Here is a 12,277-nt window from a genome sequence, read left to right as displayed (position 1 = left end):
GCATATACATATATCTGACAGACCTGACCGCCCGACTGTTGTTTATCTTCCTCGTCATACATACAGTATCTACTTCCTAACGGTGCTATACATCTCATCTTCACCCCTTCATACCCCAACAAAAAAAAAAGACAACAACAAGATGTTCTTCCTATACCCGCTCACCCTTCTCTTACTCTCGCTCTTCGTAGTAGCCGCACCTATAACCCCATCTTCCTCCAAGAGATTACCCGAATTTGAGCCAGTACGATTCCTCAATCATTTCGGAACTTCTATACCAGCGGATACGAAGATCACATTAGAATGGCAAGGTGGTAGCGGAAGAGGATTCGACGTTTACTATATTCCACAATGGCCTGAACAAACTGATTATTACGTGAGTGGATTGGCTTGACGGTGATGAGTGATGAGTGATGGGGGCGCAAATTGCAGCAAGGGGCGCATGTGCACGGACATCGTGATCGATGCATCGATGTTGTATGCTGATCAAATTGCTCTTTTTTCTCATAGCCCGTCGAGCTAGTATCTGGTACAACCGATACTGAATTTACATGGCAAACACCTAAGAAAGATGATTATCCAAAAGGAACAACATTGTGAGTACTGCAAACCTTTCCCTATGGCTGTGGGTATGTTATCCTGCAAACAGCCCATGAGCTGACTCGAGACTACGCTCACTATCATAGTATCCTCGGTGTAAATGATGTCGTCACTTCGTTGTCATCAGATTGGTACGACGTGACAGGACTTCTAAATTTCGCCCACTAAATCATCCACCCATCAAATCAATACTTCATCAATAACCTGTATACTTATTTACCATTCTGAAACTTCCCATTGTAACGATACTTTACAATCACGACACAATATCACAGACATCGAAACCTCATACTATCAACTGAATCGATACATAACAGCATGACCTAGAACTTGATTTAGATTTTAAAGCAGATTTAGACAGAACGGACAGTCAACTGGATATACCCTCGTTTCTCTCTCATTTTGTTCTACGATGTGGACATTATACTTCTCCTCATCTCGTCTTAAATGGAGGAAAAATATACCTAGCATATAATGATGTCAATATTCAATACCATTTTTTCATGCGATCAATATCCATCAGTTATACGGACAAGAACGAAAAACAGTTCGAAAAATTACCTAAGTTCGAAAAATTATATAAAAGAAGACATGTTATATAAAATAAGACATTTTACACAATATACGATTTTGAGTTAAGGTATATATATATACAGAAGAACGTCCTCACATCACAGTTGGGTATATTGACTTGATTAATTGAATATTTAAACCATCCTTTTGATCTATATCTACTGACATGCTCCATCTGCATTATTCCGCTTGCGTTCTACATTCTCATCTCCGTCTCCCGATCGTTCTTCTTCGGCTGATCCAGGTGTCAACGCAGCTTCCACCGCGGCCTACAAGATACGAAGCAAGGTCAAGTCAAGTCAGTGTACGATCAAACTAAACAAGGAAGGTTTTTGGTATACTCACCACTAAACCTTGATTTGTAGCGGATGGAGTTGAAGGGTAAGTTGTACTCCATCCAGGTAACATTGAAGTCCACTGCCATGGCGAGGAAGTCGGGCCTCCTGCACTGGTTTCTGGTGCAGCAGCCGAAGAAGATGCAGTAGCAGGAACTGCAGTGCTAGTTCCCGCTGGTTGGGAAGTGACTGATTGACCTAAAGCAGATGAAGTACCAGCACCGGCATCAGAAGCTGTAGCAGATGCATTACCATCTACAGCTGTCGCAGTCGAGTTGTTTCCAGCAGCAGCGGTAGTTGCAGTTGCAGTAGCCGTATCGTTACTCGTACCAGTCGAAGTTGCAGAATCCGTTGCGTTGGCAGAAGCTGTAGTGTTTACATTGGTATTTGCGGTTGATCCATCTTGATGGGTAGTATCGAATGGACCACCACCAAGGACATTCCAATCTCTGAGATGGACAATCTGATATGAATTTTCATAAACGTCTGAAAGTTTGAACATGTCCGTTGAACCCCATGAATTTCTTGCCCAAATTACTCGCTCACCATCAGAGTTGGTCGTACCATTATATACAGCGTAATCGTGCGAATGTCCAAGTTGAGGTACGGTAGTCTTCACATCATCCTTGCTTAACGTATTGAAAATCACCGGTGTACCCGATGAAGCCTTCTCACAATATGAGAAAAATTCATCAACCGAGATAAATTCTCTATATTTCGATTCGGTTTCGAACCCCGTCAAGATCTTTAAACCAATCTTGGCTGATCCAGATTCAGGATCCCAATCTGGATTTTCACCACTGATTACACCAGCGAACGAGTCGGTTTTACCCATTGCTTTAGCTCCCTGGCCTACAGCATCATGCCACCAATTTCCGTTTGGGTGATCTTCCGTCTGAGAGATGTAGTTGTGGTCAGCTTCGAAAGTTTGCTGTTGTCCGCTGTTGGGGTTCCACACTGTGACTTGGACGGTAGAGTCGGTAGGCCACGATTGGCCGACCATACTAGATCCGTTGCCGTACTTGACCATGTTCTCGATCCATTTTTGAGAGGAGATGAGGACTGCTAAAGACGAGGCGGCCCACCAACAATTGAGTACTTTGACTACCGAGCACAATCACATTAGCACGATGAGCTGGACTTGAAGAAGTATATCGCGCGAAACTCACCCTGCTTGACATCTCTCACATTAGGTCCACTCTCATTCCATAGTGGGGCCGTACCTCTAGGAACGAGCTGACGAGGTTCGTATATTGGAGAAGCGGCGACTGAAGATTTCGCGGGTCAGCAATGGTACCATGTGTAGTCTGTACGACAACCGGGAGGTTTACTTACCATATGATATGAGCAAAGTCAAAAGAGGAAAGAAGGTTATAATGGTGTTCCGCATATCGTTTTTCTACGGATTTATTGTACGAAGGATGGTTTGGTCCGGTTGATTATACAAGGTTACGACTAGTTTCTCGAGTAAAGGCAGACAATGGTGGATTGTCCTATGAGATGGGGTAAAGAGTGTGTATGTTTGAATGTATGTAGTCGATCAAATCTTTTGGTACCTGTACTCTCTCGATCTGATCTAATATATCAACGAGTAAGAACAAACATGTATGTCGTAGGCTGTATAAAATGAATGATGATTTAATATGGACCCAATGCGAATGGGAAAGAAAGCAGGACTACAGCAGAGACGGTGGGAAAGGAAAACGATGGACAACCTGTTGCGGTGGTATGTGACTACTCATCTATGACTACGACTATATGAGAAAAGAGGGTAAAGTGTGAAGGACAAAGGATACCCAAAAATTTGAGGAGTCTAAGGGGAACACATTATAAGTCAGTTCAGTTTCACTTATCTTTCCTTTTTGCCTTTGGATAAGAGTCAGTAAGGTGGTTTTGGAAAAGGTTAAAGGACCCTTTGATAACCCGATTGAGTAATCGTCATCAGATCTAAAATGTGAGAGATATAGGTCAATTCAATGGCACATTCGCTCGAATAAATAAGTATTATATTCCAGGATAGGGTCGTTAGTTCTATTCATGTTCAGCATTCATCTTGTTCATCCTGTTCATGCCGATCCGTCAAATCTGACTGAACTTCTCCTTCCTAGACTCATCACGATCAAGTCTCCTTGTTCATCCTTACCATTGGCAACTGGGCAGAATCACCCAGTTCCATAATCTTGGTCTATCAATCTAAAGTCCCTTTCCCTCGCTCTTCCTGCCTTTGCCTTTCCATATCCTCCTTTAGTACATCCCTGATAACCGCCCCATCACACCACCCTCTCCAATCCCCATCCCAATTCTCCCCCGCCCATCTTGGCAAAGGCGTCTCCCAAGTGCCCAAGTCAGGTGTAGTATATCTCAAAGCATGTAGATAGATGAAAAGCGTTTCGGGATCCGGATCATCGGGTAAGGGAACGAAACATTCCCCACAAAACCCAGGTGGGAGGTACGCTGGTGCTTTGAGTGGTGAAGGTGCATGTGGATCTGAAGACTGTATTTCCCCCTCGGAAGGATCGGTCGAAGATGTTGACGTGGAGTTAGATTGTGTTTGAGGGCCTTCTAATTCGTCTTGAGCCTGTTTGGCAGTAAAGATAACCTCTTTCCACCTGTTCTCACCCGATGTACATCAATCTCGATTATTTACGGTTGGAAACGAAACATCATACTCACTTGATCCAATCTTCCGCTTCATCTTTTTGTCTCCTCAATTTCGAAATTATACTCCTCGCCTGCTCACTCAGCAGTATCGGCGATGTCAGATCTATATCATCGTGATCCCTGTCTACAGTTTTCTTGATCGGTGCTGCGGAGCCCACTCGCGCTTGCAATGCCGCCATCCTCGATGTTCCGGCTGCAGCGGGAGTGAGATCAACCCCGCCTTTACCCAGATTCTGACCCCATACTTCCGTCGTGGAATATAATGGGTCGTTGGCTATTGGGTGGCCTAAGTATTGGAGGTGGACTCGTATCTGATGTGCTACAGGAAAGGGAATTCCATGTCAGGGAGATACGAAAGTCAGATCAGTACCATGAACTCACTTCTACCAGTCTGCGGGCGACCTAATAGCCAAGCACATGTAAGATACGCGAGGACAATACTCCTTATAAGGCGATGTAACTTACATCTCACAACGCTCTGATCCCTTTCAGCATCATACGATATGCGCTTGAATATCGTCACCGCATCCTGCGTAGACATAATTGATACTTAGCTGATAATGTCACTCGAACTCTCGAAACATGTAGACTGACCTTTCCTTCTGGCGTTATTATGACTAGACCCATCTGCCTATCTACCGTTAAGAGAGGTTGATCTACCGTTATTTCCTCCCTAGAAGAACAAGAACATGTCTTAGACATCAACAACCTGCCTTCCGATGTTATAGAACGACTGTACGATACTCACCCTGGGAATTTCCCTTTTACCCTCGCTACGTATTCTTTCTCGACTTTACCTTGCGCAAATTCAGTTGCCAATCTACTAGCTGCTTTTCCACTTAGAGCGAGTATCATCAATCCAGATGTGAGACGATCCAGTCTATTGACAGCTATAGTGAATATTGCGACTCGATCAACACCATTCATCCAGCTAAGAATGTACCTCCTCTCGTAAAGTGACTCACAGTAACATTTTATCCCATAGTCGGATTCCATCATCTCCAATACCGAATGTCTGAAATACCTTCCGGTGGCATGTACTGGCTGTAGCAGATATTCGATCAGTACTCTATCGTCTCTCGGAAGAATGTATACCGTAGCTGATGGGCTATAGATCATGTAGACTTACTGCACTACCAGGTTTGGAAATTACCACGAATTCTTTCTTCCTATCTATATGCAACACCAAGATCGGATCGTTCGTTATTGGTGGTTCATGTCGGTGGACTGTATTGCTGCAGTTCCATATAACAATAGGAATATTCAGTATGATGAACAAGCATAGAGCATGGATGCTGCACTCACTCTATCCTATCTCCATCTCTCAGGACCAAATCCGGTCGAGCAGTCACACCGTTCACTCTCGTCACTCCAGATTCTAGTGCATGTCTCTATAGACCATCGGAACATTCAGTTCTTTCCTTACACTGAAGATTTTTAGATCAGTGGAAGGTGCGATCTCACATAGTATTCCATCGACCTATCTCTAAATTCTGTCGTTATGACTTCCAATATCTGTCTACCTATCCATCTATCCTCTCCATACAGGCACGATCAGTACGTCTCGTGGGTATGACATGGCAGTTCCACCTTGATGGGATGGGTTATAACGTACCTCTGCTTGACATGAGTCTTATAAGGCCACCAGTAAGGTTTTATATACCTGAGTTTGGGATTCATACCTTTCGGATAAGTTGATCTGCCCAATACCACTCCGACCTCTGCACCAGGTGTGGATGTTCCGCTGGGTCGGTCGATCTCGTTTTCGTCTGAGTCCTGAATTTTCAACTGATTCAAGCGGTCTGGCAGTGGGACTTGCGAGGAGGACGTGGTAGAGGACATCTTGATACCCTCGTGATGAGGGTGATTGCACGTATATGGTGAGATGGGTATGAGAGCAGATGAATGTAAATCTATTCGTCTCGGAATGGGACTTTCATCGACTTTTTTTGAAAGCACGAAGATTGTTTATAGGAGCCCCACATATCTTCCAACTTTTCAATTCTTCGCATCAGACGTTTAATGAATACTCTTTGCTGTCGCATCTTTTCAGTCAATCCCCAAGATATCACGACGAGCAGCCAAGTAATATGGGACCAAAGAAGACGACAGGATCGGCACAGTGTCAGATATGTAAAGCCCAGATATCAAAATATAAATGTCCAGCTTGTCCTGTTCGGTAGTAAGTCGTCCTGCCTTCCCCTTACTCTAGGTGTTAAGCTGACATATAGGTTATCTGGTTACTCAGTTGTTCAGTTGCATGTTATAAGCAGCATAAATGTAAGCTAACATATTGTGCTCCCCATAGTCGGGTGATCTAAGCTAACTCGTTACTGTATTGCAGTGATACACGAGGATCCTTCAACTAAAACACCTCAACCACCCTCACAAACTAACGATGGTACAGTCCAAGATCCGGCTCCCTCAAACGATCACGAAATACCTCAACCTTTCACATCGGATATACAATCTCACGGACCTGCCAAAGAAGACGACTCGCTCCCTTTTCCCAAACCGTTGACATCGTTATTGTGGCCTCCCGAACCTGATCCATCGATATTCACCGACCCTTTACTCAAGGAGGATCCAAAGCCTTTGAAGCGTGAAGAGCTATTAAGGATAGGTGAGTGGAGTGATTCCTTCAGATATCCACTCATCCCACGAACATATGGATACATGTCTGTGCCCAAGCGTTGTATTTCCTATAAAAGCTAATGACAATGATTTATCAACCGCAGCTACTTCACCATCCCTTCGTTCCCTCCTCTCTTCCAATCCCCTTCTCCCTCTTCTCCTCAAATCACTCGATAGTCTACCAACCAAATCCCGTCATATCGCTTTATCCAGATTACTTAACTTAGATCCCGAATCGCTCTCCCATGCAGAAGGGATAAATCAGTCTTTCTTATCTGGTAGGAATTCACCTCCGCCTTTAGATGAATTGCTTTGTACACTCACCAATCCACATGAATCCAATCATATCGATACAACGACGTTAGATTCAAGTGGAAGTGGAAGTGGGGGAAAGGGATGGTATCTGAATGTACCAGGTGAAACAAAAAAAATCTGGATAGGTGAAGAAGAACGTAAATTGATGAGGTTGTTTGCAGCGAGTGTATGTACTGCTATTGACGGACAACAGAATGAGGGAGGAGAAGTGGAATGGGGTCAAGGTCGGTTGGAATGGGAATTTTAGATTGATTGTATATCATGTTAGTAGGAGGACTGTATGATAGGATATGATATAGGTTGTATTTCATTCCGATATGTGATAATGGTGTATACTGCTGTTGACAAGAGATACCTATGAAGGTCGAATGTGTAACGGTTGGTATGGGTCATTCCAGTTCAAAACAAATGTAAGGAAAACAAAAAACATCCATCTCATTGATAGTCATTTTCTCATTTTTGAACAAGAACAAGAGGATATAATTAATCAATCACATCAAAAGTCCCATGACACTGACACTCGAAAACATATTATAGTGAAAAAGAAGAAAATTGATAAGCTACATTTGAATGAAAAGAGATGAAAATGGAAATCTATAATTGTGAGATTCAAGCGAAAAAAATGAGAATTGTTCTTTTCGCTGAGTGTGATAGAAATGACAAGTTACCGTAAAATCAATATGAATATGAAAGTGTCCCTTGAAAATATTGAATATGTATATGAGGAAATGCGTGTTTCTGAATCAACTCGAATGACAAAACGAGAAACCAAAAGAATAAGAAAAAACAAAAGGATGAGGTTCCCTCAAGAGTTCACAACCACCATCTAAACCTATGCGAGGATGGGTTGACTCGTACTTGTGTTAGACAGTACATTACCTACATGCACAGTTTCGTTTGAATCTGCACTCCCTGATTTCTTCGGCTCCCCCTGTACCTCATCCCCGGCATCAAGGTCACGATCGAACGTATCATTATCTTCAGGAGAGGTTATAGGTGTGATATTGGTCATGTGAGAATTATGACTCTGAAGGAAAAACGAACTCGAGTCGTTGGTAGTGGACGAAGGGGTAGGAGTTATTTGTCCTGCTTGAGGTCCAGCCGGAATGGCATTACCCGATTCATGAGTAGATACTGATGATGGTCTGGGCGACCCTCCATTGGTCGAATGCATAGGTCTAGGTCCATGTAAGGAGTTTCTCTTCCTAGTTCCCGCTGAAGGTGGTGGGGATGAAGTAGCTAGTTCGCGAGAGAGCGTTTTATCCAGAACTGGGGTTTGGGGTTGCGGTTGCATTGGAGATTGAGGTTGAGATTGATCGATAGGGATAGGACTGGCTACTTTGGCTATTGATTCCGAAGCGAGTAGAGATTCCCTTCTTGGGGGTAACGAGGATGATTCCGCTGTAGGTGGGGGAGACGTAAGTCCGTTGACTTGAGAAGACGAAGCGACAGGGGGTGAAGTGGTTATACCGGTGGCAGTGGTAGGGGTTCTGGATACGGGTGGAACTGGAGGGGCGGTATCTCTAGCTTGAGGTCCAGGTACGTTGGAGTCTGATCCAGCGATGTATGAGAACCTCTTTCTGATCGTACCAAACAATGATCTTTTACCTTCAATCGGAGGTCTAGCTGAACCAGCGCCAGACGCAGGGGTTTGGGCAGGTGGTGGAGCAGCAACGTTAAGAGGCATAGATTTGTGGGTTTGTCGGGGAGCTTCCTTGGTATCGCGTACCGGCACTTTATAGGCACTTTGGGAAGATTGGATCGGTTTAGGGAACGGTGTACCGGATGTAGGAATGGAACTAGCAGGATGTGCAGGAGTAGGTGAAGGTTGCTGAACGGCTATAGGCGTTTTGGACTGTAGACGTTCAGGGACCGGTCGAGTAGAAGGTTGAGGTGGAGATTGCGGATGAGGGGTTGAAGAACCCGAAGTCGCTGAGGATGTCGAATTTGTACCGGATATACCCAAGAACTTCTTACCCTTCTTAGCAGCTTTCTTTTCAGCTTTCTTTCTTGCCTTTTCCTCCTTCTCTTTCCTCTTAGCCTCTTCCCTTTCAGCCTGTTTCTTTAAAGCCTCAGCACGAGCAGCTTCGGCACGTTGTCTTGCAACTTGCATCGCCGCTGCTTTTTCAGCTGCCTTGTTTTCCTTGGCGAGCTGTTTCTTGGACTTTTTCGTAGCTAGCGCAGGTGGAGGCGCCACTGTGCTCGCTGGAATGGGAGGTGGGGCAGATACTGCTGGAGCTGATTTCGAAACAGCCTCGGCGGAGGTTTGTTGAGCCAATGGCGAAGGGTTAGGTGGAGTGTTAGATACGGGTATAGAGGGTGCAGTAGATGAGGTATAGGCGGGAGATGCACCAGCAGGTAAGGAAGGTGTGATTTCCTCTGCGGATGGTGAAGGTTCAGCAGAGTTGATCGGGGGTGCTGATAGGTTAGAAGATGTTGTAGCGGCCGATGCAGTTCCATACGGTCGTCCGAAATTCTATTGATAGAGACAATGAGCACGTCTCGGCTTGTCCAAAGATTGGGGAAAGACTCACTTCACCACCATCCAAACTCCATCTACCCATACCAGCAGACTTTGATGGAGGAGCTCTCGAGCCCATGCCCAGGGTTTTAGCCCTACCATCTTCTATGATCATGCTACTTCTCCTTTTCTCTTCCACACTCATCGAACCCACCGCACCTAGTCCACCACCCATCTGAGCAGCAATAGCATAACCACCTTCTCTAGGTGCCAGACTACTTAGGAAATCTCTCGAATAATATGTGGATGATGGTCGACCTCCGAGACTTGAGAAAGATTTGTTAGGTTGGAGAGCTTGGGAAGCCAGAGAGGTCGAAGACGAATGAGCAGAAGATAAGACACCCATACCGTTGGCGACGGGTGAAGCAGGTTGAGAAGCGTTGTGCATGTATAGTCCATCTGCATCCTTTCCGTTTGAGGGTGTGACGTCGATGGACGATTGACGGGACTTCGTTCGACGTGACATCCTCCTGCCTGACATGCCAAGAGTAGCGACGTTGGTAAACGACTTCGATCTGGCATCAGGTAAGATCTCCTCGACGGGCGGCGCAGAAGGCCCTACAAATGAGAATAACAGGTAAGTCAGACCAAAAGGAATATACCGCGGCAATGACTCAACTCACATATCACATCACCCGGTAGACCAGAAGTGAATATCCTATCCTTTTCTATCCTTCTGCTTTCCCTTCTTACCGTATCTAAAGGTCTTTCCGCAGCTTGACGCATTGGATTACTCATATCAGGTATACTACTACTATCCTGTTCTTGACCCATTGCCCATAATTCCTCACTTGTCAAACTGCCTAAATCCTGATTCGAAGCTATCGACGATCTATTCGAGATCGAGCCATTCCCATTCCCTCTTCTGCGGAAAGCCGGATTGGGTAATGCCAGATCGACATCACCAGACGCAAGGTTGGTAGAAGAGCTATTGGGTGATTCATGTAGGAACATCCCGTTCGGTAATGGTACAGCAGGTTTGGGTGAACTGGTTGTCATGGTTAATCCAGGTGGTGGTGGTCTTCTATATCCAACCGAGTTTCGAGATTTTACTGAAGATTGAGACGGCGATCTTTGCGTACCTGTGGAGGATGAATCTCCATTCACAGGACCTGGTGAACCGGGACTAGATGGACTCCTCGATTGTCTATTCGATACGGTAGGTCGCCTCTTCCACGCTGGAGGCGGTGATTCTGGATCACCCGATAATTGTCTGTGAAGGGTGTTGACGGTATTGACAGGTGATGGTGGTCCTGATCCCCTACGTTTAGGTAATGATGATGAACGTATTGCCAAGGTGGTCTCGTAGGGATTATCAGTGGTTTCGTGAGGTGAGGGAGATTGATTCTAGATTGAATGAAGAGACAGATGGTAAGCTGAGGTTATAACGTAATTTGACAAAAGAAATGTGAATGGGTAAGGAGATAGCCAAGACAATCACCGTTCGGACCGTGTAAGCTGTGCTGCGGACAGCAATCCAATGAAGAAATGGTCAAGATAGTGAGGATGAGGATCTACAGTGGGGACGAACAAAGGACGAGTCGCGATTGATATGGATAACAAAGAGAAGGGGTGAAAGTGATCTTGGCCATATAAGATATGAGATATGAAATGTAAACAGCTTGGCTCGGTATGACCTTTGCAAGGGGTCGATTTGAGCTTGAACGGTGTGATATCTGACTGACTCTCGTCGCACAAAGGAAGAGAAAAGATGGGAGCGAATAAAGCAAAGCACATTGCTACTACCCTCAACTATCCCATATCGTTTGCTGGAAATGTGATCAAAGCGAAAGACAGATGAAGGGTAAAAAGGTCCAAAAACGTTGATTCGGTCATGGTCATACCGCTAAGACCGCCATCTAATGTTAATCCAGATGATAGTATGTGTACCGCAGCATCATACCCATCAACTAGATCCCATTATCCTATTCACCTTCTCCTTCGAACAAACCCATCGCCATCACCATCAAGGAAAACGAAACAGATATACACTCACCTCCTCAAAAGGTTCCAACTGCGTTCCGTAAATAGTCGACATTATGAAAGGAAGAAAGACAGAAAGGATAGCAAAGTTTTGTTTGTCGGTGCCGTTTGCTGAGAACCCAAATCAAACCAATCCGAACCGAAATTATGCTTCTATCATTCGTTTGCGTAATGTTTTCCTTCTCTGTGATACTAGTATGATGATGATGGTGATGCGTGTTGGAGGAGTTTGGTGGTTTCGTTAAGACGCAGTGACTGTCTGTAACCGATTTTGACACCTGAGAGTGTTGCGTTTTTGGTTGCCCTGAATATAGGTTTGACAGCGGGAACGGCAAGACCAACCTCAGGTAAGAGAATGTATTTACAGGAATCAAGGTATGATGGTACGATATGATATGTATGATGTATCAATGCGGAAAGGAAAGGGAAACGTGATCGAAGATAAGGATGATATCGAAGTAGAATGAGCTGGTGGTACAGTATGATTTTATCGAAAGAGGTAGAGCAGGAAATAGCTGAAAAGGCTGAACCTGGATTGAACCTTCTTATTACGAGATAAGTGTCGATAGGGTAAAATGAGGTGATAGAGAAGGATTTGCTTGGCGATCTCCTGCTTTCGGTCGTATTCTGGTGTGCTATCGATGCTGACGATGAT

The 12,277-nt window shown here is 44.8% G+C and overlaps 5 protein-coding genes across 5 annotated transcripts; 2 read left to right on the top strand and 3 right to left on the bottom strand.

Moving 5' to 3' along the window:
* Window positions 1-142: 142 nt before the first annotated feature.
* Window positions 143-768, top strand: L199_004124 (uncharacterized protein; the record flags this gene model as incomplete). The annotated part of the gene is made up of 3 exons (XM_064889852.1): window positions 143-376; window positions 511-596; window positions 687-768. The coding sequence occupies 3 exons, from the start codon at window positions 143-145 to the stop codon at window positions 766-768; spliced, it is 402 nt and encodes a 133-aa protein (XP_064745924.1).
* Window positions 769-1,331: 563 nt separating this feature from the next.
* Window positions 1,332-2,898, bottom strand: L199_004123 (uncharacterized protein; the record flags this gene model as incomplete). The annotated part of the gene is made up of 4 exons (XM_064889851.1): window positions 1,332-1,442; window positions 1,519-2,612; window positions 2,678-2,776; window positions 2,844-2,898. The coding sequence occupies 4 exons, from the start codon at window positions 2,896-2,898 to the stop codon at window positions 1,332-1,334; spliced, it is 1,359 nt and encodes a 452-aa protein (XP_064745923.1).
* Window positions 2,899-3,696: 798 nt separating this feature from the next.
* Window positions 3,697-6,011, bottom strand: L199_004122 (uncharacterized protein; the record flags this gene model as incomplete). Its single annotated transcript, XM_064889850.1, has 11 exons — window positions 3,697-4,117; window positions 4,182-4,488; window positions 4,551-4,571; window positions 4,635-4,698; window positions 4,764-4,842; window positions 4,918-5,059; window positions 5,135-5,213; window positions 5,299-5,404; window positions 5,475-5,560; window positions 5,634-5,700; window positions 5,785-6,011. 11 exons carry the CDS (start codon window positions 6,009-6,011, stop codon window positions 3,697-3,699), a joined length of 1,599 nt encoding a protein of 532 aa, XP_064745922.1.
* Window positions 6,012-6,259: 248 nt separating this feature from the next.
* On the top strand, window positions 6,260-7,365 carry L199_004121 (uncharacterized protein; the record flags this gene model as incomplete). The annotated part of the gene is made up of 4 exons (XM_064889849.1): window positions 6,260-6,351; window positions 6,418-6,449; window positions 6,514-6,792; window positions 6,908-7,365. The coding sequence occupies 4 exons, from the start codon at window positions 6,260-6,262 to the stop codon at window positions 7,363-7,365; spliced, it is 861 nt and encodes a 286-aa protein (XP_064745921.1).
* A 585-nt stretch (window positions 7,366-7,950) lies between these two features.
* L199_004120 (uncharacterized protein) lies at window positions 7,951-11,677 on the bottom strand (the record flags this gene model as incomplete). The annotated part of the gene is made up of 4 exons (XM_064889848.1): window positions 7,951-9,594; window positions 9,653-10,197; window positions 10,263-10,986; window positions 11,636-11,677. The coding sequence occupies 4 exons, from the start codon at window positions 11,675-11,677 to the stop codon at window positions 7,951-7,953; spliced, it is 2,955 nt and encodes a 984-aa protein (XP_064745920.1).
* Window positions 11,678-12,277: the final 600 nt, after the last annotated feature.

This window comes from Kwoniella botswanensis, chromosome 1, assembly GCF_036426115.1.
Source record: "Kwoniella botswanensis chromosome 1, complete sequence".
NCBI lineage: Eukaryota > Fungi > Basidiomycota > Tremellomycetes > Tremellales > Cryptococcaceae > Kwoniella > Kwoniella botswanensis.
Note: the sequence above shows the minus strand (reverse complement) of the source record. Positions and strands in the feature narration are given on the sequence as shown.